This window comes from Xiphias gladius, chromosome 16, assembly GCF_016859285.1.
Source record: "Xiphias gladius isolate SHS-SW01 ecotype Sanya breed wild chromosome 16, ASM1685928v1, whole genome shotgun sequence".
In the NCBI taxonomy this organism is placed as follows: Eukaryota; Metazoa; Chordata; class Actinopteri; order Istiophoriformes; family Xiphiidae; genus Xiphias; species Xiphias gladius.
Window position 1 is genome coordinate 24685071 of NC_053415.1, and position 21630 is coordinate 24706700.

The 21630-nt window shown below is 42.5% G+C and overlaps 1 protein-coding gene across 1 annotated transcript in view; it reads left to right on the forward strand.

The window, feature by feature from the left end:
- Positions 1-13823, forward strand: part of abcb6b (ATP-binding cassette, sub-family B (MDR/TAP), member 6b) — a 32756-nt gene extending 18933 nt beyond the window's left edge. Inside the window, exons 15-19 of the mRNA XM_040148676.1 lie at positions 3641-3815; positions 4099-4211; positions 4719-4813; positions 10404-10472; positions 12665-13823. Coding sequence (XP_040004610.1) covers positions 3641-3815; positions 4099-4211; positions 4719-4813; positions 10404-10472; positions 12665-12779 — 567 coding nt within the window. The 3' untranslated portion in view covers positions 12780-13823. The remainder of the gene's footprint in view (positions 1-3640; positions 3816-4098; positions 4212-4718; positions 4814-10403; positions 10473-12664) is intronic.
- The last annotated feature ends 7807 nt before the right edge of the window (positions 13824-21630 follow it).

Genomic DNA, 21630 nt, shown 5'->3' on the forward strand with positions numbered 1-21630 from the left:
AGAATTTCGACAGCAGTGATGCTTTTGGCAAAAGTGTGCCCAGTTCTTTCGCAACACAGGCAACACAGTGAATACAGATCAGCCTCTTGGACCTCTTGGTTTGTCTTGGCTCATCTGTCCTGTCCCGTTCTGTTTGTCCCTGCATATGGCAACCACATGGGGTTAAGATCTGACGCGTCCGGCTGTGCTGATCCTACCGCTGATGGCTGGTTACTGAATGCTGCTGTGAGTCATCTGTTTGTTTTTTAAGGTGCCAAACAGTTTTCCCTTTATTGGGATTTTAGGGGATGTTGAGCTATGTCGGCAATAACTGCTCATAACTACCCAGTTTTTCCGGTGACACACCTTCCTTTTGGTCGGGAAAGAGTAGCCAGGCAGACGAGTATTTATTGAAGCAAATGGAGAAGCTTTCTTCAGTACTATAACCCGAATCATTGGGTTAGAGCAGGACAGAGAGACACAGAGTTTTACTGTAAAGCCAAATTGTTAAAGGAATAGTGTGACATTTTGGCAAATTATTCACCTTCTTGCAGAGTGAACACTAAGACCACTCTCATGTCTGTAAAGTAAATATGAAGCTTCAGCCAGCAGCCAGTTAGCCTAGCTTAGCACAAAGACTGGAAACTTGGGGAAGCAGCTGGCCTGGCTCTCTCCAAAAGTAGCAGAATCAGCCTCAAAGCACCCCGTATGACGTGTTGTCCAACTATGTCGGAGGGGAGACGTGTTCATTGCTAACAGCCACACTGGGGTGAAAAGCTTGCCGAAATAGTGAGGGAGGCACAGGTTCAGACTGTCTCTCCTGGAAGACGTCCATGTTGTTGCACTTGGTTGTTCACATGAAAAATGACAGCGATAGTAGAGAGACAGTAGTGGTTCAAGCCCTGCTTACTTTCTCACCCCCACGCAGCTGACCAAACGCGGTGTGACTTGAATGTGGGATTATTGGTTTCACAAAGTTAAAGAAATTATCACATACGGCCCCCATCCCGTTTTCTCTGCAACTAACTGACCATCTGACAAACGAGACTGTCCTCCTTTTGACAGAATTATCCGTTTCAGCAAATGCCCCTAAACGACAAACGTTTACTTTGATGTGATGACGTCAGAGGCTGCAGGATTTATGATGGGAGCAATGAGAGACATCAGTTGAAATTATTATAGTGCGGCAAAGTCTAGGTAGGCACGAGGTCAGGATGGGTCAACAAAGTGTTGGACCTTAACACAGGCACTGCTGTTTCCAACCGTGACTCAGCGCCATGTTTTCTTTAAAGCGATACTACAATCGTCCTCAAATCTTAACAAAGTGGCAATTTTAACAAACAAACCACGATGATTCGGTTTTGGAAGACACTGACGAATGATGTCCTGCCGATTGGGGCATCAGATCAGAAAACGCTTCTGTGTCGTCGTAGAGGGCATGGACAAAACAGCATATTTTGTCATTTAATTTAGAGAACTTGTTGGAGAACTTGTTTTACACTGTTGCCTTAGAAATTTGTTTTATGTTGGTATAAAACAAACGTAATGTATTTTGTTAATTGTTTGGCTGAACTGCTGTCATTTTATTTGTCTCATGAATTTGTCTGAATGTGCTTTGGTTGATCGTCTAATACCAACATTTTCCCCTGTAGAGCGGGTTGGAGCGTGACACAGTTAACGGAAATGCTTTTCAGTAGCATACTTACAAAGCTCTAAAGTCCCTTTGAATGCATAAAAAATGTTTAAGTAAATAAAATCACTTGGTTAAGGTTTTGGAAAGATTGTGGTTATAGTTAATGCTGAAAAATCCTTCACTAACCTTAACTATGTTAGTGGTGGTAAAGTCCATCGCTTTGACCCCAGAAAATATAATGTAAACACCAAAACAGGGTTGGTGAAGAAATATCTTGAACACTACATCATCTTACAGATTTACTGTGGGGGTAGTCATTACCTCTTGTAAGTGAGGACAGTTGTCCTACACTAAGATTTACTCTTTTGATGCAGTGTCTCAGTGAAAAACATTCAAAGCATTTCTCGTTTGTTTTTCTTTTTCCTCTCCATCTGTCTCTTTCGCATTTTATAACATTTTGGTGTTGCAGCTACGTCCTCCTCGGCCCGCGTCTATCAGAAACAGATGATGTGTTGTTCTTGAGTGGAAGAAATAACAGAAGTAAACAGCAAAGATCAAATTAAGGGGAAAGTGAGTGATTACCAGCCAAACGGAGCCGGTGCAGGAAATGGAGCTTGTATTGTTGTGGCTGTGGAAGCTTTCCACAGGAAAGGCTCAAAGTACTGCGCACTGACCAGAGAGTCACTGAGAACCGGAAATTACATGAGATGAAGAGCCAGATTCATATAATGCTGAGAGGTTTAATCTCAAACAGGGGAAACACATCATGACTATTTCACTTTTACCGGTTTGCATATTGACACCAATGGGCCTCAGTGTCCAGTCCGTCTGCCTCATCTGCTCTCACCAGTGAGACAAAGACAGATGAAAATCAAAACAGTCCGAGGCGAGTTCTTCGATCTGATCTCTTGCCCTCTGATCAAATGACTGGTCTTTACGACGTGACAATGGATGTAATAAGTGTACACAGAAGAAAAGACTTTTTCAACGATCAGGGCGAAAATAGCGAGCCAAAAGAAAATAATTTGGAGTGATCTTAGTTACCAGCTCCTCTAGGTTTCACCACAGCTCACCACAGTTTCACTCTTAAAAAAATTTAATCAAATTTTAGCTCCCTCTGCGGTATCAACAGTCCCTGCTCGCCACGTTTTTTTTCACTCACAGTTTTAATTAAATTTCGACATTTTCCCACAGATTCGCTGTGCGGACTAAATCTGCACGGCAAATTGTTTATGGATAAATGAATGGTTTATTGAGATGTAAGTACAGTTAAGCAAAAAAAACAAACAAAAAAACCCCACATATTTAATGAGTGAGACAATTGTTTAATCTGTCATCTAGTAACGACATTGATAACAAGTTGAGATGTGTCAGGATCTGTCTTATTAAGTTGTTCATTGTAAGAAAGAGAGAGAGTCAAAGAGACGGCTTGTGGATGAAGACAGATGCATTAAAGCCTCAGAGAGACGAGCGGAGAGAGACATGTACAGAAATCAGTTTAGGGCATGTGTGCCGTCTGTGACCCGGGGCAGCATGCATTATATAGTATAGGATGAATTTAGCCATGCAACATTTATGTAGATGTATGCTGAGTGTGTGTGTGTGTGTGTGTGTGTGTGTGTGTGTGTGAGAGAGAGAGAGAGAGAGAGAAAGAAAGAAAGAGACCAAGTAAAGAGAGAAATTTGCCCCGTTCATAGACACAAGTTTGTACTGTGACCTGCAGATCTGAAGATCCTGTGTACCCCCTTTATACATAGCTACCTCATGCGTCTTGGGTGGATCGGTTTTTTCCCCTGTGATAACGGCAGTGTGAACCACACTATGAGTCTGGTCTCACAATATGAGACTTTTTTCGTTTGTTTGTCTGTTTTTTGGAAATTTGGCATGAAATAAAGCAAAAATCAAGGTACACATCACCTAGACTACCTGACTGGCTAACGACAAGGACAACCAGCAAGTGATTTCAGGAGTTCTGAAACTTTTGTAACTATAATGAACCTCTCCCTCATTTTCCTTGCTGTATCTAAGGTGCAACAGTCATCTCTAAGGTCGTACATCGGCGTGGTTCCCCAGGACACAGTTCTTTTCAACGACACCATCGGCAACAACATCCGCTATGGCCGAGTTACAGCTACCAGCCAGGAGGTGGAGAGAGCTGCCATGGCTGCTGACATACACACCAGGATACTGGAGCTACCTCAGGGTCAGGCCAGGGTGTGAGTGTGTGTGTGTGTGTGTGTGTGTGTGTGTGTGTGTGTGTGTGTGTGTGTGTGTGTGTGTGTGTGTGTGTGTGTGTGTGTGTGTGTGTGTGTGCGCGCACGTGCGTGTAGATGATAATGATGAAAAAGCCTTTTTTGTTTCACTTGGATGTTGCTGAAGCAGACTTGTAATATTACGTTTGCCGATTTGAATCCTGGTGTTGGAAAATCTGGGTGCAGGAAGAAAATAATTACAATAATAAAGTTGGCGGCACTTTGTTTAACCAGGTTATGACACAGAGGTGGGGGAGCGAGGGCTGAAGCTCAGCGGTGGGGAGAAGCAGAGAGTGGCGATTGCTCGAACCATCCTGAAAGAGCCTCAGATCATTCTGCTGGACGAGGTGAGGACATCGGGGGGCGCCGCGCACAAAGTTGGAGCACTTAAACACTTTTAACCACTTGTTCGTGTAGACAACCAGTGGCATTGGTCACTCGCTTTCCTGCCGTAGTTTGTACGAACATGAACAGTCAAAAAGTGATATTCACTCGTTGGCAGGCCAAGGCCGTATCATCCCGGGCCAGTATTTTTTGCACGACGAAAGATATCCGGGCAGGGAAACACTTGAGGAGGGCCACCGTAGTGTTAATGTTGAATCCCTTTCTTCACCTCCTGACGCACTTCCGCTAGCAATCAGGCGGCATTTCGCTGACACAGAGGATGCGGTCTGGACAAAGCAGTCGTCACACGCACAAACACACTGAATTAACACACATTTGATCAGTTAGTAGCTAAACCGTTCCTATGTGGTGGTGTATATTGCAGCGACAACTGCTTCATTTGATTATACTACTGATTACTGACATTATACTGTACTTACACTAACATATACTGTGTAATGGTCCACCAGGCCACTTCTGCACTGGACACCCAAACTGAGAGGAACATCCAGGCTTCACTGGCCAAGGTCTGCACCAACAGGACGACTATAGTGGTCGCACACAGGTGACATTACTACCAAGCTATGTCTTGTTTGGAAGGGAGTTCCCTGCTTCCTTTCTTTATAACCAGGAAGCTTCCGAATAATTTTGCTTGTTTTACCTGCGCAGCAGCCACGGTTTCTGAGTGTTACGATGGATGCTGACTATCACCGAACTCATTGGGGGAAACCCGATTCTCTGTTAAAATACAAATATATTTAATCTTCTGACGACACAAAAATAAAGTAAAGCTTTGGTTTTAAGTTGTGCAGTTGCTGAGATATTTCAGTGTGGACCGAAAAAGGCGAACCTGCCGACATTACCATCTTCCGGACCCTCGTTAAAAGCATCACAGCATCTGTTAGAACTTAATATTGTAGCACGCCAGTTTCATCCACACCAGTGGAGCGATGCTGTTGTAGGCTATAGTATGGAAATAGTTTTAAAGAACATTGAGCCGAAACAACCTCATTGAACTGATCACCACAACCCCCGTGGTATCACTGAACACCGTTGTAATGAACAGGGCAAAGTATCGGTCATACAGAAACATCCACCACTCGTCTGTGGACAATCAGGTGAAGCACGGATATGTTTGTTAATGCCAATGTTTCACAGGCGTTTTTTTACCGCCTGTAAGTGGCTGTCGTTGCGGACAAAAAGACGGTCCAACGTGGAGCCGGACATGGGTTTCTGTTCTTTTACACAGACACTCTGCTCCGCAAATGACAGTGGTCTGTTGAAATGTGGCTACAGTAGCGGTGGTAACGCCGGACCGAACTGAAAAGAAAAACCAAATGTGAATAGAAGAGATGAAAGGAAAAGAGGGATGTGGAGAGAGGACAACAGGATTAGAGCACACACAAAGAGAAGGATGGAGAGATTAAATGGAAAGCTGATTGGAGGATATGAGGTGACGCGTGATGACAGGTCAACAAAGGGAAAAGAAACAGATGTCTGGTTATTCATCAGTGGGAGTGATATTGAAAAAGACTTGAAAGGCTCTGACACACGCAGGCATAAAATACATCAGCAGTGAAGTGGCCCGTGGTGCTGATTCCTGCTACGCTGCACGGGCCCAGTTTTCATTATTTTCTCCGTACAACGGATTCTATTATGATGGTTTCCACTGTACAGGAGAGAGTTGACTCATATGCTCAACTGTACATTAGCAGAATGTTAAAGGAGTGTGTTTGGTTGAAACCAAATTACCTTTGGGGTTGCATAGAGATTGATGACCTGTTCTTTCCACATTCTGCTTCTCGCCCACACCGAGCTGTGTCGTCTGCTCCAGTATTTATAGATCTAGACCTGATGGCATGTGGGAACAGTCAACAAACCAAAAACAACAAAACTCTGTAAACTTGGAAACCTAGCAAATATCTTTACACATAAAAGCTATACAATGAGTCTTATTTTTAAGTGTCTGACACTGCAGCTAATGCCCATATTTAAAGGAGAGTCCTTCCTGAGTCTTAAAATGAAAATATACATGGACTGAAAGGACAAACTTGGCGGGAGAATGTGCACACCTGTATGGAAACTCCGGCCCGTGCAAACAAACATTGTTTACAGATGCTGACTGGTCTTGACTAGTCATCTGTGACTCTTACTGACATCAAAGCTCTGCGGCATTTGTCGAACTCACTGTTTTTATGCTAGTGTGCTGGCATTGAAATGGCTTGAACAGCTTTGATGTGTCCACCACCTGTGTTGTGGAAGTTACTGATTCATACTAGGGATTCGTTCATTCATTCATAAACCAATATTTGAGTATCTGTAACCAACATCATTATTTTCTTTAACCTTAAACTTTCTTGTTTCTAAGTCATTATTCAAGTGTCACTCTGGCTAAATCTGTCTGACAAGCATCATCTTATTTTGTATACTGAGTGTAAATTTCTCCATCTCATTTTGACCAATTTAGCCTTTGTCTTATTTGTCCCAAATACGATCAATCCAAACAGCTAGGACATGTATATGATAAGTCATCTTGTGATTGTTTTTAAATTTATTATCTTCCTTTTCTAAATGAATTGTATGATGCTCATTTTGCAGCGCAAGTCTCTCTCATCGATCTTGATTGTACGTTGACCGGCAGTCTTTTGATAAATTGATCCAGCAGATTCTTAATCTTTCAATAGCAGCAACAGATGGAGTCTGGTTGTAGGATCAGGACTGATTACTGGCTCAATCAGTCCGGCCTTAAATGAAATTAGAACACACAAAATCACAACAGACAGGTCATGAGTTAGAGTTTGGAGGGTGAGCTGAAATTTTCCCCTCTACTGAACATGGCAGCGAATCTGCAGATAAAATCAAGCTCACCATGTCAAGTGCAGTATATCGAAATATGTAGGTGGTACTGATGTGGAATGACATGGTGGAACACTTAAAGGATGGGTGAACCTGCTTCTGTTGCGTTAAACCGTCATAAGGTTTCATGGCTTTAAAAACGTCTTCATCTCATACTGTACTGCCTCTCGGATTATTTCCTACCTGCTCCCCTGAGAATGCAGCGTCTAACAAATGAAAATAACGAGTCTTTAAAAAAAAAAAAAAAAAAAAATTGTTTCCTTCAAAAAGTAGTAGCGGAGGTGACCCAACTAGAAACAGAAACAGGACAAGTAGTCGGGAGTAATTAAACAATACCAGGATCCTGAAACTGACGCAGCTAAATGGCATTCAGCCATCATTCATTTTATTTTTTTAACACCTGTACCTTCTGACATGTCATAGTAGGAAATGGCTAATGCGAAAAGGACCTAATGAAATTGATCAACCAAGGGCTTGCAAGTGGGACTTTAGTTTATTGTTTTCTTTATGCGTACTTTATTTACAATGGTTATATTAGGACAGCACATTACGTTTTTAAATTAAAGTATGCGGTTCAGGCAGATGTTGTGCCTGCGCAAGTGGTAATTCTATGCGCCATTAGGCCCCAAAGCTTACGTGAAAGATGAATCTAAACCATGTAGTCAGTGAGTACAATCATACAATAGTATCAGTAGGTAGTATTCTAGGAAAAGCTCAGGTGGCTGTAACAACATTAACATTGGATCCACTCTGCTAAAGTGTCCCAGTGAGCCCAGCATGCACAGTACCTGGGCCCTGGAACATCCAAATGTGGATCAGCCATGGTTGATCCTATTACTAACACCTGTGCTTTTCCTGCTATGACTTGTCAGAATTGTCTGCCATGAGAAAGGCCTCTTACTAACTCCTGACTCCAAGTTACCGAAAGCGTTTTGTGTTTTCACCGATGTAACCAGGACCGAAACCATGAAAACTACACTTGTGCTAATGAAGAAAAAGATGATAATATAAAACTTTAACCTTAACCTAAAATCGGGACATGAACTATATATCCAGAATATACTGGCCGCATGAAAACACACTGGGTGTCTTTTTCTTGCTGAAAGGCCTGAATGAGTGGAGAAAAAAACCATCGACGTCTGCAGTCTCTGGAGAGAGATATTTCTACCTGTGACCGAGGTTTTCTATCAAATATTGAAGGTTGACGTCCAAAGATGGTCTAATGACATTAAAGCAGAGTGGTGGCTCTGCTGAAGCTTTTAAGTGACATTCAGCAGTTTGGAGAGGCATGAGTTCGATGTTTTGCAGAGCCATTTTTTTTTTATTTTTTTTTTTGTTCTGCGCAAGGGCATAATTTCCACTGGGGTTAGGGTATACTTTCACTTTTCAAAACCCGATTTTCAGATTCACATCGGATCGGATCTTGAAAAAGAACGCTGAAAATGAGGCGTCCGCGGGAAGCTTTCATCTGTGCATCTTACAACACCTCGGGTTTGATTTTCTGACTCTCCACTGGGTCACATCACAAAGTTGAGTCCGTAGCAGAGAGCCACTTGGATGGCTGAGCGTGGCTTTAATCAGACTCTCATCAGAGAGCCGTCATAAATATTAACTTTAATAATTTACAGACAGGTTCATTCAAAGTTCTCCAACTCAGAGTGACACATTCATCTGCATGCGAGTGTGTTTCAGCTTTGGTTGGTTGTACATGTGTGACACAACTCAAGTGTGTTTGCATGTTTCTGTTAGTGATTACTGAGGAATGACTGTGTATCTTACTTTTATAGGACAGCTGAATATATTTAACATCTCACCACACATTATGCCTGCCTCCCAAACTCTCTTTTCTGCAGATATGTCTCCCTCTTATCCACCTCTTCCCAACCTCTGGCACCTCGGGAATTTCTATCTCTATCTTCACACACGTGTGAAAAGAATATTTCCGTGTTTTTTTACAACTCGGTTCCTGGTTTTGTAGCTCTGGCCATTAGTTCTATTGTTAATGATAAAATTATTACGTTTGAGGCTGCAATCCCAGAACACAGCAACATCGCAGAGAAGGAGTGAGACGTTCATCATGACTGAAGACACTCTTATTGGAGACGAACGAGTTCCTCCTACCCACGTGCGGGAGGGAACGAGCATCTTGAGAAGCTCAAAAACCTGCAGGAGGAACCAAAAACTACAAGTTTCATTTAAGTTTTTATTGTTTTTGTTTATTTTTTTAAAGCTGCACAATTTTCATCATGAACACCAGTGTTCTCCCTTAAGTGGCCTGTGAAGGAAAAATTAGTGATAGAAAGTGTTTTGAGAAAATAAGAAAAAACACTTTGGCTTTGTGATGGAGGTATTTCTAATATATAGCACATCTTACAGACCGCTAAATAGCTCAAGTTACTTCTACGTCTGTCCAGCGTCATCTTCATCACCACGGACAACCAATGTTGAGAAGCTCTTAATGGCCTGCGGGTGCACTCGCCCTTAAGTTTTCCTTTGGGAAACGTGTCAATATTTCGAGAGTGTGCTGGTAGAAATACTCTCAGAAAACGCTCTTAACCTCTAAGATCGGTCGTCGTTGGGAAACAGGGGCCTGGTTAGTTTAACTTATTTGGAAGAGGACAAGGGGGTGAGCAGTAAATTATTCCCCAAATTGTCTTTGTTAAACATCCGTCATAGTTTACAGACCAACTTTAAGGTCTTAAACTTAACATAGTTGTGTGCGCACCGTTTTCATGTGAACTTAGGGATTATTGTTTACATTACATGCGTGCTCGCTTTTGACTTAATCTCTGAGTGGAGCTACAAAAAGGTGCTACATCTACATCTGGGCTGGTTCTGGCCTCTTATATGCCGTTGTGGGCTGACATCCCGCAAGAATATCTGTGTGTGCGCGCCAAAATCGGCCGAAATGTGGAAGCAGTAGCTGACAATCGTACTGTCAATGGGCCAGACTTCGGCCGGGGACCCAGGCGTGTACTGCGCCAAGAAGAGACACGGATACTCGGGCCGCAGTCAGAGCCAACTCTGGTCTCTGGTGTGACAGTTGTGGCTGCCATCCACCCCAGCAAAATCTGCTGCCGTTAATAAATGCAGTGTTTCATTCATTCAAAAAAAAAAAAGAAAGAAAAAAAAGTTTGCCTCTGAACATAATCTAGCCAGCGATTATGCTGCCAGGACAATGTAATAGGGAAAACAGTTTAGAAGTATATGAATGTAAATTCTAGGAGACATGGTTGAAGCAGCGTGCAATAACACGAAGGAACTGTATGAGGAACAATGATTGTGGTGTATTGTTGCAGGTTATCCACCATCATCGGCGCAGACCAGATCCTGGTGGTTCACAATGGACAGATCGCAGAGAGAGGAAGGTAAGGTTGTTTTTTTCAGTGTTGCGCACAAATATCCTCCTCCATCTCATCTCATCCGACCACAGCCACGGATGAGTGTTTGTATGCGTGTGTGTGTGTGTGTGTGTGTGTGTGTGTGTGTGTGTGTGTGTGTGTGTGTGTGTGTGTGTGTGTGTGTGTGTGTGTGTGTGTAGACACAGCTCAATGTCTTTGTGTGTCCTAAGTGCTTGCAAATTTGTTATCTGTAGATCAAGACCTCAGAGTGTGTTTTTGTGTGTGTGACCCTTAAACCTTTCTCAGCCCCAGGGGGTGATGGACCCCATCGTGTGCACACACAGGCACACACACACACACACACACACACACACACACACACAAAGACACACTCACACACAGTGGAGCTGTCACTTAACTGATGATGCATACAATCTTTTGATATAGGAGCTGGCTATGAAGACTTCCTTTTTCTCACACACACACACACACACACACACACACACACACACACACACACACACACACACACACACACACACAGGATAACACCAAGGTATCAGTAAGAGCACACCTGAGAGATGCACTGGTCACATCCAGGGCTTGCATGCATGCAGGCATTTGCCCACCACTCACTGCAGAACTTGGTTTGCCCCTGCAGGCATGTGTGAGGAACCCCATCCAAAAACATTTCATCTTTTGATTGACGCTGTGATGTAAACACAAGACGGGCCCATTTAATCTCCGGTGTCAGAGTACACACAATTTCTGCCGCAAAGTCTGTGAGTTTATCACGAGACAAAGACAGGAAGAGGCCTCATCCTGTCCTCAGGGTGTACCTTTGCCAAACATGGACTTTACATGGACTATCCATGCAAAGACACTAATTCTGAAAAGGCTGTTTACGTGTGAAAACAATGTGCATCCAAAGTAGCTTTTTTAGACGGTTCTTATAAAGATCTCCATCCACACTTAAACACTCGAACAATAGACTGAATCTCTTTTTCATCCTCCCGTCTTGGGTAGCAAACAACAAAACTGTGCATCATAGTAAACATCTGGCGAGGACCGGGAAAAAGCAGGCTGCGGTCACGCTGCTGAGTCCCTCTTAAACCTTTATTCTGTCCCCCTCCTGCTATGGTTGGTCTCGTTTTCATATTTTTCTGTTTTTGTCATTAGACAACCGAACAAGTGTAACATGTGATGAGACCGAGACAGTAAATAAAACAATAAATTTACAGAAAGTCTTCTGACAAAAAGCTGAGTTTTTTGGGTGTGACCGATGACCAAAATAGAGAGAAAAATATGTTTTCAAATCTAGCTCCTTAGTGTGGAAGTATTTAAAGGCTCTAGCGTGATCACACATAATTTAGAAAAGCCTCAGTATCACTTTTCTCTCCTCCTTCCTGTTTTTCCTCTTCCATGTCCCTGCTCAGACTGACCTCCTGTTTCTCCTGTTTCCCTACTTTTTTTTCCCATCATCCCGTCTCTGCCTATCTGTTAATTTCCATCTGTTTCTTCTTCGTGGACCTGTTCTCTTTCTTTCTCTTTCTCTCCATCTGCATCCTCTATTTCTGACCCTGTCTCTCTCTTTCCGTCTGGCAGTCCAGACAGTAGCAGACTTGGGGTTTTATTAATTCATAGTAAAGTTGGTTCAAGTCTGCAGGAGGATTTTAGACAGCTCAACTTTGTTCTTAAAGCAGCTCTGGTGTCATAAGACATTATGAGCGACCCACCTCCTCCTCTGCCTGCTCTCCTTTTTTATTGTAGTTTTTGTTTCTTAAAATTTTTGTTTTGTTTTATGCTCTCGATTTTCTGATCTTTTTTTTTTTTTAAAACTCTGACAGTAACATCCAAAATGGCACTGGTCCTTTTGTCCATCTGTCATACACAATACTAAGGGTCCTCCTGGTCAAATATCTGATCGGTTGAGTAGCCAAGATATTTGTTTAAGGGTCTGTGAAAGCAGGTCCTGGTACGTGACTGATGTACACAAAATTTCTCACGGTGTGTTCAATTAAAGTGCTATTTTTTACAATGTTAAAGAAAAGATAAATGAATTATTTGGGGAAATGACATGTTTATTGAATGCCTCCCCTGAGAAGCTGAATCAGAGATACACATACATACTGACCCCTTTTTAAATATGCAGTTTTGGCTCTTCATTGTCTCATCTCATTTTCTCTTCTCTGCTCTTCTTATTTTGCCGTTCTGCTCAGACATGAGGAGCTGCTGGTCCAGGGAGGTCTGTATGCAGCCATGTGGATGAAACAGCAGAAAACTCTCAACACACCACCAGAAACGCAGATCAACAATCAGACTCAAGCACCGTGACGTAGAACTGAGTATGAACATTTTTTGATGCAGTACTCACCTCATACTTTTTTATTTATTGTATTCTCATGTATCTGCATCCCTGGCTAAAGTAAAGTCTGCAGCTGGTTAGGAAATGACATTGACACTGTTATTCTCATTCATACCTATTAAGTTTCACCGAGGCTGAAGAGGCAGTAGGAAAGGCTACAGTAGGAACAGTTATGTATTTAGTTTTTCAGCAATCTCTAATTTTCGTTGCTTAACCTTAATTAGCTAACAAACACAGAGTTAAGTAACACTGGAATTTTGCAGGAATGTTAAATCGTCAGATAGGATGAAGAACAACGACTTCCAGCTTCATTGATATGAAGCACCTGAAACCATCCTAGGCCTCAAGTCTCATATCAATCCAGTCCATCCGTTATAAAGTTTTTCCAATATAGGTAAAAACCATGGCCTGTGGGTGGTGCAAGTTTTAAAATGCAGCAGCTGTTACTTTCACTGGCTCTACGTGGGGGCATGAATATGCCTGGATCTGCAGGTTTAAGCTGCTGCTGCTGTTATTTTCCTTTTCTTATAGGTTTCTACATTTCATCGAGTTTTGACATGTGTAGAACTGGTGTGGTGAACCAATTAGCTCGTCTTATGGAAAATCTCCAGCCTGCAAAACATGAGCGCAAGTGAGTTACAAGCCAATTTCAAGCAGCATTACATTTGGCTAATGCCAAACTTTTGCGCATGAATGTAGCTACAGCCGTGGAAAGACAACTAAAGCTGAAGCTGCAGAAAACGGTAACATTAGCCCGCTAACAACTGTGGTAGAAATGCTGTCATGAACAATGGGACGAATTTACTAAATGTCAAGGTGAAAGTTCCTCTGTAGCAGAAGATGTTGGCAGTGGCCAGATAGTCTGTGAAGATTCCACCTGAGTCATTACAGCAGAGGCGATTATGTTACTGTGATTGTTTTGGTAAAAACATCCTGGATGGGCTCAAAGTGCCGGTGTCAAAGGTTACTGTTTGGGGTAAAACTATATCAGCAGCCTGAGGGCCAGAAAAGAGAGAGACAGATGGAGAGAATGTTTCAGAACTGTGTCTCGTTAACAATAAAAAACTCTGAAACGAAAACTGTGTTATGGCTTTTCTCTAAAAATGGCACGGTGATGCATACCAGAATCCATCTGTATCGTAGGCCCCTTCCAGACACGCATTCATTACATAGATGTTTTGGCAATTTTATTTTGGTTTTATGTTTAGATAACTTTTCTGTAAAAGTCAAGACAGCGGTCTGACTTGGTCAGACCTCATAATATTTAAACAACACTTCCAACACAGATCAAATCTGAACTGAATGCGGTCAAATCAACATAAAGGCCGCAGCAACACAGGGTTAATAAAATGAGTCTTCTTCTATCATTATCCTTAAAACGAACATAATCGATATTTTTATTGCAAAGCATATATTGTGAAAACATTGTGACAGTGTGGAAGGCAGCACTCATAGTGATGACGCTACAGATAATTATCACCTGAATCTGCAGCTCCCCTCAGCTCTACGGAGCTTTATAGCGAGTTTCAGGTCATTGTTTAGATGGCCAGCGGACAACGTTCTGTCGCAGCAGGCAGCAAAAAAGCTTTAAAAAAAAACCCTGTACACTACCTGCTCAGCAGCAAACAGCAAACAGACACAGCTACTGACTAGCTTGTGTACATAGGGCAGCATTTAGTAGCTAAACAGCTAGATATTACTCTTAGGAGCTGGTGGAGACCAAAAAAAGAGCTAAAAGAGAATGAATATTAAACTTTCATTCATCAAGCGGAAACAAACACCACTCCAAATGAATGGTAATGTTGCTTTGTAACTGTTGGATGTGTAAATAAGCAACTGTTCACTAACTGTTGTGTTCAGGAGATGCCAAAAGAAATTGTTATTGCTGGTTTAAATTCTGACTCAGATAGAAACCATATTAGAGGTCATGGACAAGTTGTTTTAAAACTTTATTGGAATCGTCAGCAGACGAAACCAAGGGGCTTAAATTCAGTGTGAGTAACTACATCATGACAGTAGAGTAAGTCGTAGGTTTGGCCTTGCAGGCAGTTAAAACGTAAAGTGTGAGTTAATACAACATTAATAAAATCTTACGGTGCTAGTCCCCTGTGTTAGGCTACCCTGTTTGTCAGTCAGAGCTACCTACCTGCCTTGCTGGGCCGTTGCAGTTGCCTTTCATCAGCCGTCACCCAGCCCTGTTCAGTCAGTCCATTACTCTGTGGGCATATACACTCACTGAGCACTTTATTAGGAACACCTGTAGACTTACTTATTCATGCAACTATCCAATCAGCCAATCGTGTGGCAGCAGCGCAATGCTTAGAATCATGCAGATTCAGGTCAGGAGCTGCAGTTAATGTTCACAAAAAACATCAGAATGGGGAAAAAAATTTGAACTCAGTGACTTTGACCGTGGCTGGATTGTTGGTACCAGATGGGCACCAACAATTGGAATGGTGTGACAAACAAAAAACATCCGATGAGCCGCAGCTCTGTGGAAGGAAACGCCTTGTTGATGAGAGAGGTCGGAGGAGAAAGGCCAGACTGGTTGGAGCTGACAGAAAGACTACGGTAATTCAGATAACCGCTCTTTACAACTGCGGAGAGCAGAAAACACATCGCAGACTGCACAACACATCCAGTCTTTGGGGTGGATGGGCTACAGAAGAACATGTTGGGTTCCACTCCTGTCAGCCAAGAACAGAAAATTCTAGGCTTCAGTGTTGTAGTTGCATTTAAACATTTCCCTTTAATGGTGAACCCAATGTACCTCAACCTAAAAAAAAAAAAAAGAATCCTCTGGATATTGTTACGATTGAATATAAATATTTCATCACTGAATGAGAGAAATCGTGTTTTTTTTCTTCCATTTTAATATGGCTCCAAATACCTTTACTGCCTGGATATTGTGAGCAGCCCAGGCAACATAATTTTAAGGTTTCGGATTAGATGTTTTTCAATGCAATAAATGCATTTTAGGTTTAGTAATTATTTTTTATGTACACAGTCTTTTACCAGAACGTTTAACTTTTAATGTGTCATGTATACAACTGAGTAAAGAAAAATGGGGGGATTTTTAAATGAAATAGCAACAAAAATTCCCACAAAGTGGCTAAGTGTATGCACTGATGACTCCACCTGGACACATAGCATTTTCTTTGCAGAAAATGAACACAGTTTTTACTTGTGAAACCCTGTAGCCAGTCCAAATTCGCTGCTGTGTAGCCTTTTAGAATAGGGCTTACATCAAAGTGGTTCCTCAAGAATTCCAAAGATAACTTGGCCTGTTGTAACTTGGCAGTAACTTTTTCTCATCGCCATCAGGACAGTGCTTAAGAATTGTAAACCAGATGAATAAATCTCTTATGCTTCACTGCTTTCTAAAAGTATTTTATTGACTAGATTTTTGTGATGCTGCATGCAACTAGAAACATTTCAGCTAAATTACATCTCATATTCTGTACAGATCATTACACAAACTGTGAATATGCACATGTCAACTTGTTGGACACAGTTCTGGTCCAAAATGTCCCACGTACCGGGAAAGTTGTTCTTCCGATCAACCTCCATCTCTTAAAAGGAACAAACCTCTACTGTAAAATCAGCACAACAACAAGCATCAGTACAAAACACAGCAGGGAGGGAAGGAGATGCACACTGGGCTGTGGTATATACTGTATGGTTACTGGGATGAAAAAAGGACAGGAGGCAGGACAGGACGCAAAAATCACAAAGTACCACCAAAAGACAGCACGTACGTTGTTAGTGTAGGGATGGGTTAATATTAGAACGTGTGCATGTTTCATGTGATGCCTCTGTCTATGTGATGGAGCGGACGCACACATACACACACCCATTTTCAAGTTGTGCCTTTATTAAAATGCCATAGACAGTCTGTGTTGCAGTGAGGGCAGTCTCAGTGCTTCATATCTTAATCATGATCGCTGCCAACCAATCTCTCTGTCTCTCGTTTCCTGGCTGTCGAAGTGCGTGTCTCTCTATATTTCCCTCTTCCTCAGCATAAGTCCTCCACCTCTGAATGTTAAAAATAAACCTCCTGACTTCAGACACAGCGGCGTTTGACTGACAAATCCAGATTTTTTTTTTTAATGCCCGGATGTTATTTTTGCAGTGTTAGCCATCATTCCATTACGGTGGCATTTTATTCGTCAATTATGTTGTTGGTATCTGGGATTTAGCCGCAGGGCAGCGCAGAATAATTTCATGTCATCACATGTTCGCTACCAAATGAGCACTTGATAAGATAAACGATAATAAAAAAAAACTAGGAATTTTTTAAAAAAAAGCCTGATGTGGTTGTCACAGCTCTCAGTTGCCATGTTAGAAATGACAGTGAAGTCTTATTCAGTATAGAGACTGTCCTCTCCAGAAAAACAACCATTCAAACCACTGACAATAACTTAGAGAATATTTATTTTATTGGTTTAAAACTTATTTGATTTGATGCTGGAGACCACTGTTGGCTTCCCATCTCCATCTCCTGTCAAGAATCAATGTTGCTTTCTTTTACAGGATAAGGCTTGTGGAATTCTATCCTTTTTTAAGTACAACGAATCCCATGAAAAGAGAAAAATCAACACTACCTGAACCAACTAAATGAACCACAGGGCCACATGTTCCTTCATTACGATCAACGTGGGCACTGCAGTTTATCTTGAGTTCAACGGCTGAAAATGGTTCCTACAAATGCGTCATTTAGTCGCATTTGAGTAATGTTTACTGAAAACTACAGTGCCCAGCTGTTTCAGGAAATTACTGAGCTTTTCCAGACATTAAACTATATATTGGTACCACATTTATACAGCTTAAGTGGTTAAATGGGCAGTGGGAAGATTGCCACCGACAGAGTAGGGAAGTTGAAATGTTTTTTATGGACGGAGTAATGCACTGTTGGCTTTGGTCTTTTCGATAAGAAAAATATAGAATATTATTTATGGATAATATAATGTACTGAATAAACTGATTTGAAAAGCGCATGTAGTGGTCTGGGTTTTGAGGTTCTCTCGTCAATATACTCTCTAAAAATTCTGTGAATGACCTTGGAGGTAATAAATTGACGAAAAAAATAGTTAAGAGTTACTAGGTCTGTCAAACTGTGAAAGATACAATTTTGTATTTTTTTTCAGTCATATTTTCCTACGAGCAGAGTCAAAATACACATGACACATGGAAGGAAACTTTATGTTTCAGTGTTTTGTCAGTTCTGCTGTCGTGTGACCAATTTATTCCAGAATTCCATCGTTTAAATGTGGTCAGAACAGGGGAAAAGAGAGACTGACAGCCAAGAAGGGGAAGAAGAGAGGAAGAGGAAAGACAATAAGGTGGATAAACGAGTAGGAAGGGGAAAAATTATGGAGCCGGGAAGTTGAGAAAGAGGTCCAACACAAGCAGAAATAAACAAAAGAAATGTAAGCAAGAGTGCACGAGGGAGGGAAGATTAAAAGGTAAAACAAAGAGCAAAATTAACAGAAGATGGACAATAGAAAGAGAGAAAAGAAGGAGGACGAAATAACTGTTGTAAAGATTAAAATAGAGGTGAATGATTGGCTCTGAAATGTTAAAGTGCCCGGAAGATGTGGCATACACACACACACACACACACACACAAACACACTGACCCGAGCGTAAGCTAGCAATGGTCTGCAAGAGTGGATGTCCTCTTGCTGAACTCACAAACGCACACGCGCTCACAAACAGAGACACACACACACACACTGTTCACATGGTGTTCAGAAAACTCCCATTGGGATGAGCTGTCATTGCCATGGTTACAGTCTGAGTTCAGAGTTAGGACACCAAGGACACTGAAACTGAAGTCCTAGGTTAACACACACCGGCAAATGTGCATGTGTGTAATGCAAATGCTTGTGTGTGTTCTGTGTGTGTGTGTGTGTGTGTGTGTGTTTGTGTGTGTGTACATGTCCTATCATGTTTGTGTGGACAAATTTTGGTTTGAAACCATTGTTGTGAGGACATTTTGACATTGTGAGGACATTTTTGAGTGGGCCTCACAACTGCAAAGGGCTGTTTGAGGGTTAAGACTTGGTTGTAGGATTGAGGTTTTCTGGTTAGAATTAGGTTCGGGTTAGGGTTAGGCATTTATTTGTGATGGTTAAGGTTAGGGTAAGGGGCTAGGGGAGTGTCCTCGCAACTATTGTAAGACAAGTGCGTGTGTCCGTGTCCAAAATGAATTTGTTTCCCACTCAGTCGCGCTCTTGCTCTCTCTCCCAGTCAGTCTCAGTGTCCCTCTCTCTCTCTCAGTTGGTCCTCCTGTGTTTCTGGTGCCAGAGCGCGGTCGGCAGGTTCTGGCAGCCCTGGTACTCTCGCCGCATCTCTCCGTCGGTCAGAGGTGGCGTGGCATTGCAGGGAGCACCTGCCAATGTCACGTTTAAAAGGCCGGCCCATGGCTCCAGGAGGTGCGCTATCCCTGCGCCCTGGTGACATCATTGGTGGAAGAGGAGATTAGAAGATTATTTAGAAGACCAAAGGAAGAAAAACTGAACGTGATAAATTACCTTCCCCAGGTGGTCCAGCAGGCAGATTGCAGGGCTGATGAAGGACCAGCTGCTGTCCTCCGAGCCCGGGTTCAACCTCTGGTTCTGGTGGTTGTGGGTCTGTCGTGGTTGGTTTTGGATCAGGACCACGTTGAGGTGTTTCTGGGACCCTCGCAGCCTCTTGGACAGTACACCGCTGTAGCTCTGATCCACAAACAGCAAAACACGAGTCGCCCTGCAGCCTGCCAGGTCGGCTAGCAGCTCGTTGACCGAGTATCGCTCCTTCAGATCAGCCTGGGAAGAGAGAGAGAAGAAGAAGAAGGAACTTAGTGTCAAAGAGACTCAAGTGATATATATTTTTAAAAACTCTAACCATCATGGGATTATCCTTCAAATCTTCCAAGTTGCAATAATTGGAGCTTTTTTCTGGTCTTCCTGTTCTACCAGCATTACATGACTGCAAGTCTTGGCACATCTGATTAGCACCCTAGCTAACATGTTAAGTGGTAGCGTACACGTTCACCATGCACTCTCAAACCCCATTGCTGTAGATGAGTTTGATGTTTTTTTGTGCTTCTGCTGGGTTTTCACTTAAAACATCAGTATCTAACATCAGCCTCCACCGAAGAGGAGAAATCCAACTCCAGGTCATTCCAAAGTTGTCTTATTCAAATTTTGTGTGCTCTTGGCTGGCTAGCGTGGCAAATGTTAGCGACAGGTACATTCACGAGTCACCTCTTTTGAGTTGGAGAGAGCCCAAATGTTCTTCCTGCGGGACTTCTAGAGAGAGCTGTGTGCAGTTACTAGGGCTAATTCTAGCTGCTGGATGGTCCCTCCACGTTGTGTGGCTGCCTGCTAATTAAACTGCAACTGTTCTGTTGTTCTTTTCTGTTTCTACGCGTGTTAAATACAGAGGAAGTGACGCGTAGGTGTGGAGGGTGTGGAGTGGTTTAAAGGCACCTCGATGGAGCCTACAGCTGAGTAACGAAGGTAAAGTAACAAGTAATATAACACATTACGTTTGCAGCTGTATAGTAAATAATGTAATTACTTTTTCAATGGGTAATGTGTAAGTGGTTATAGTTTTCAGGTACCTTGCCCAACAATGGAGCTCTCTGATATAAAGCATTAACAGAATTAAAAGAAATAAAATTCTAAATCTTGTTTACCAGGGCCGGATTACAGCCAAGGCTACAGCCTGCTGGACTCGATGCTGCCTTCAAAGATGAGCTCATATCCTCATTTTCAGAAAAATAAATGAGATGGCAGATATACTGTTGTCTGGGTGGTACTTCTGTTTGCGTGTGTGTGTGTGTGTGTCTGTTGTTTATCGTGTGTACATGTCTGTATCTGTGCAGACTGCGGCACGATATTCCCTATATACGCACAGACACATACCCAATTTTGACCGTCAGTATAGGGAGATAAACCAGTGTGTGAGACCTGCTGTATAGCTGAGTGGCAGCAACAATGCACTACTAAGAATTTGCACCTATGAGTGCGTTACCATCCACATGCTTTTAGGCACTTTTTTTTTTAAATTTGTGCATTTAAAAGCCTGCATGGAAGCGACCAAGTGCACCGGGAACAGAATAAATGATGACATACATGGAGCATGTGACTCAAACATCCACTGAAGCTTCCGAGGCATTGAACGGATGAAAAAATTGCGGCAGACGAAAACGTCAGATCTGTGTGGAGCAATCAAGAGTCCGTGTCCTTCCTCAAGTTAATACACAAAATAAACATATACGCACCATGTTCACCACATTTTCCACATTGTTTTCCACAATTTGAGCTTTGACTTACACTCGTTTAACTACATCATCTCATTGTACTCTCTTTTTCTGCAGTGGTTTATGCCACCTGACTGGGGAATTAGCTACTGGGGCTAGATTTGGATGGGAAATTTCTCTAAAAACCCATTCGTCCTCAGTGCCTGATCACTATGTATGTGTCCCTCTTACAATGCCGTTGAGGTTGGCGTCCCACAGCAGCATGGTGCCGTCGTTGCGTGTTGGCGAGTTCAGGTAGAGAACCAGCGTGTCGGCGCAGTGCTGCTTCCTGCAGACGTATGACACGTGGTTACGGATCACCGCTTTCTCCGTTGCCGAGTACACACCCTCTACGTCCTCTGTTAGGGGGAGGTGGAGATGGGGAAGAGTAGTCAGATGACGGAGAGGGTCAGATGGTCAATTCGATCTTTGTGGAGTTTTGTGATTTTATTTCACACCCAAACAGGGGGAAAACCTTCTCACAGCTAGCCTTTCTTTATCTACTGCAAAATAAATCATATTTATATTTA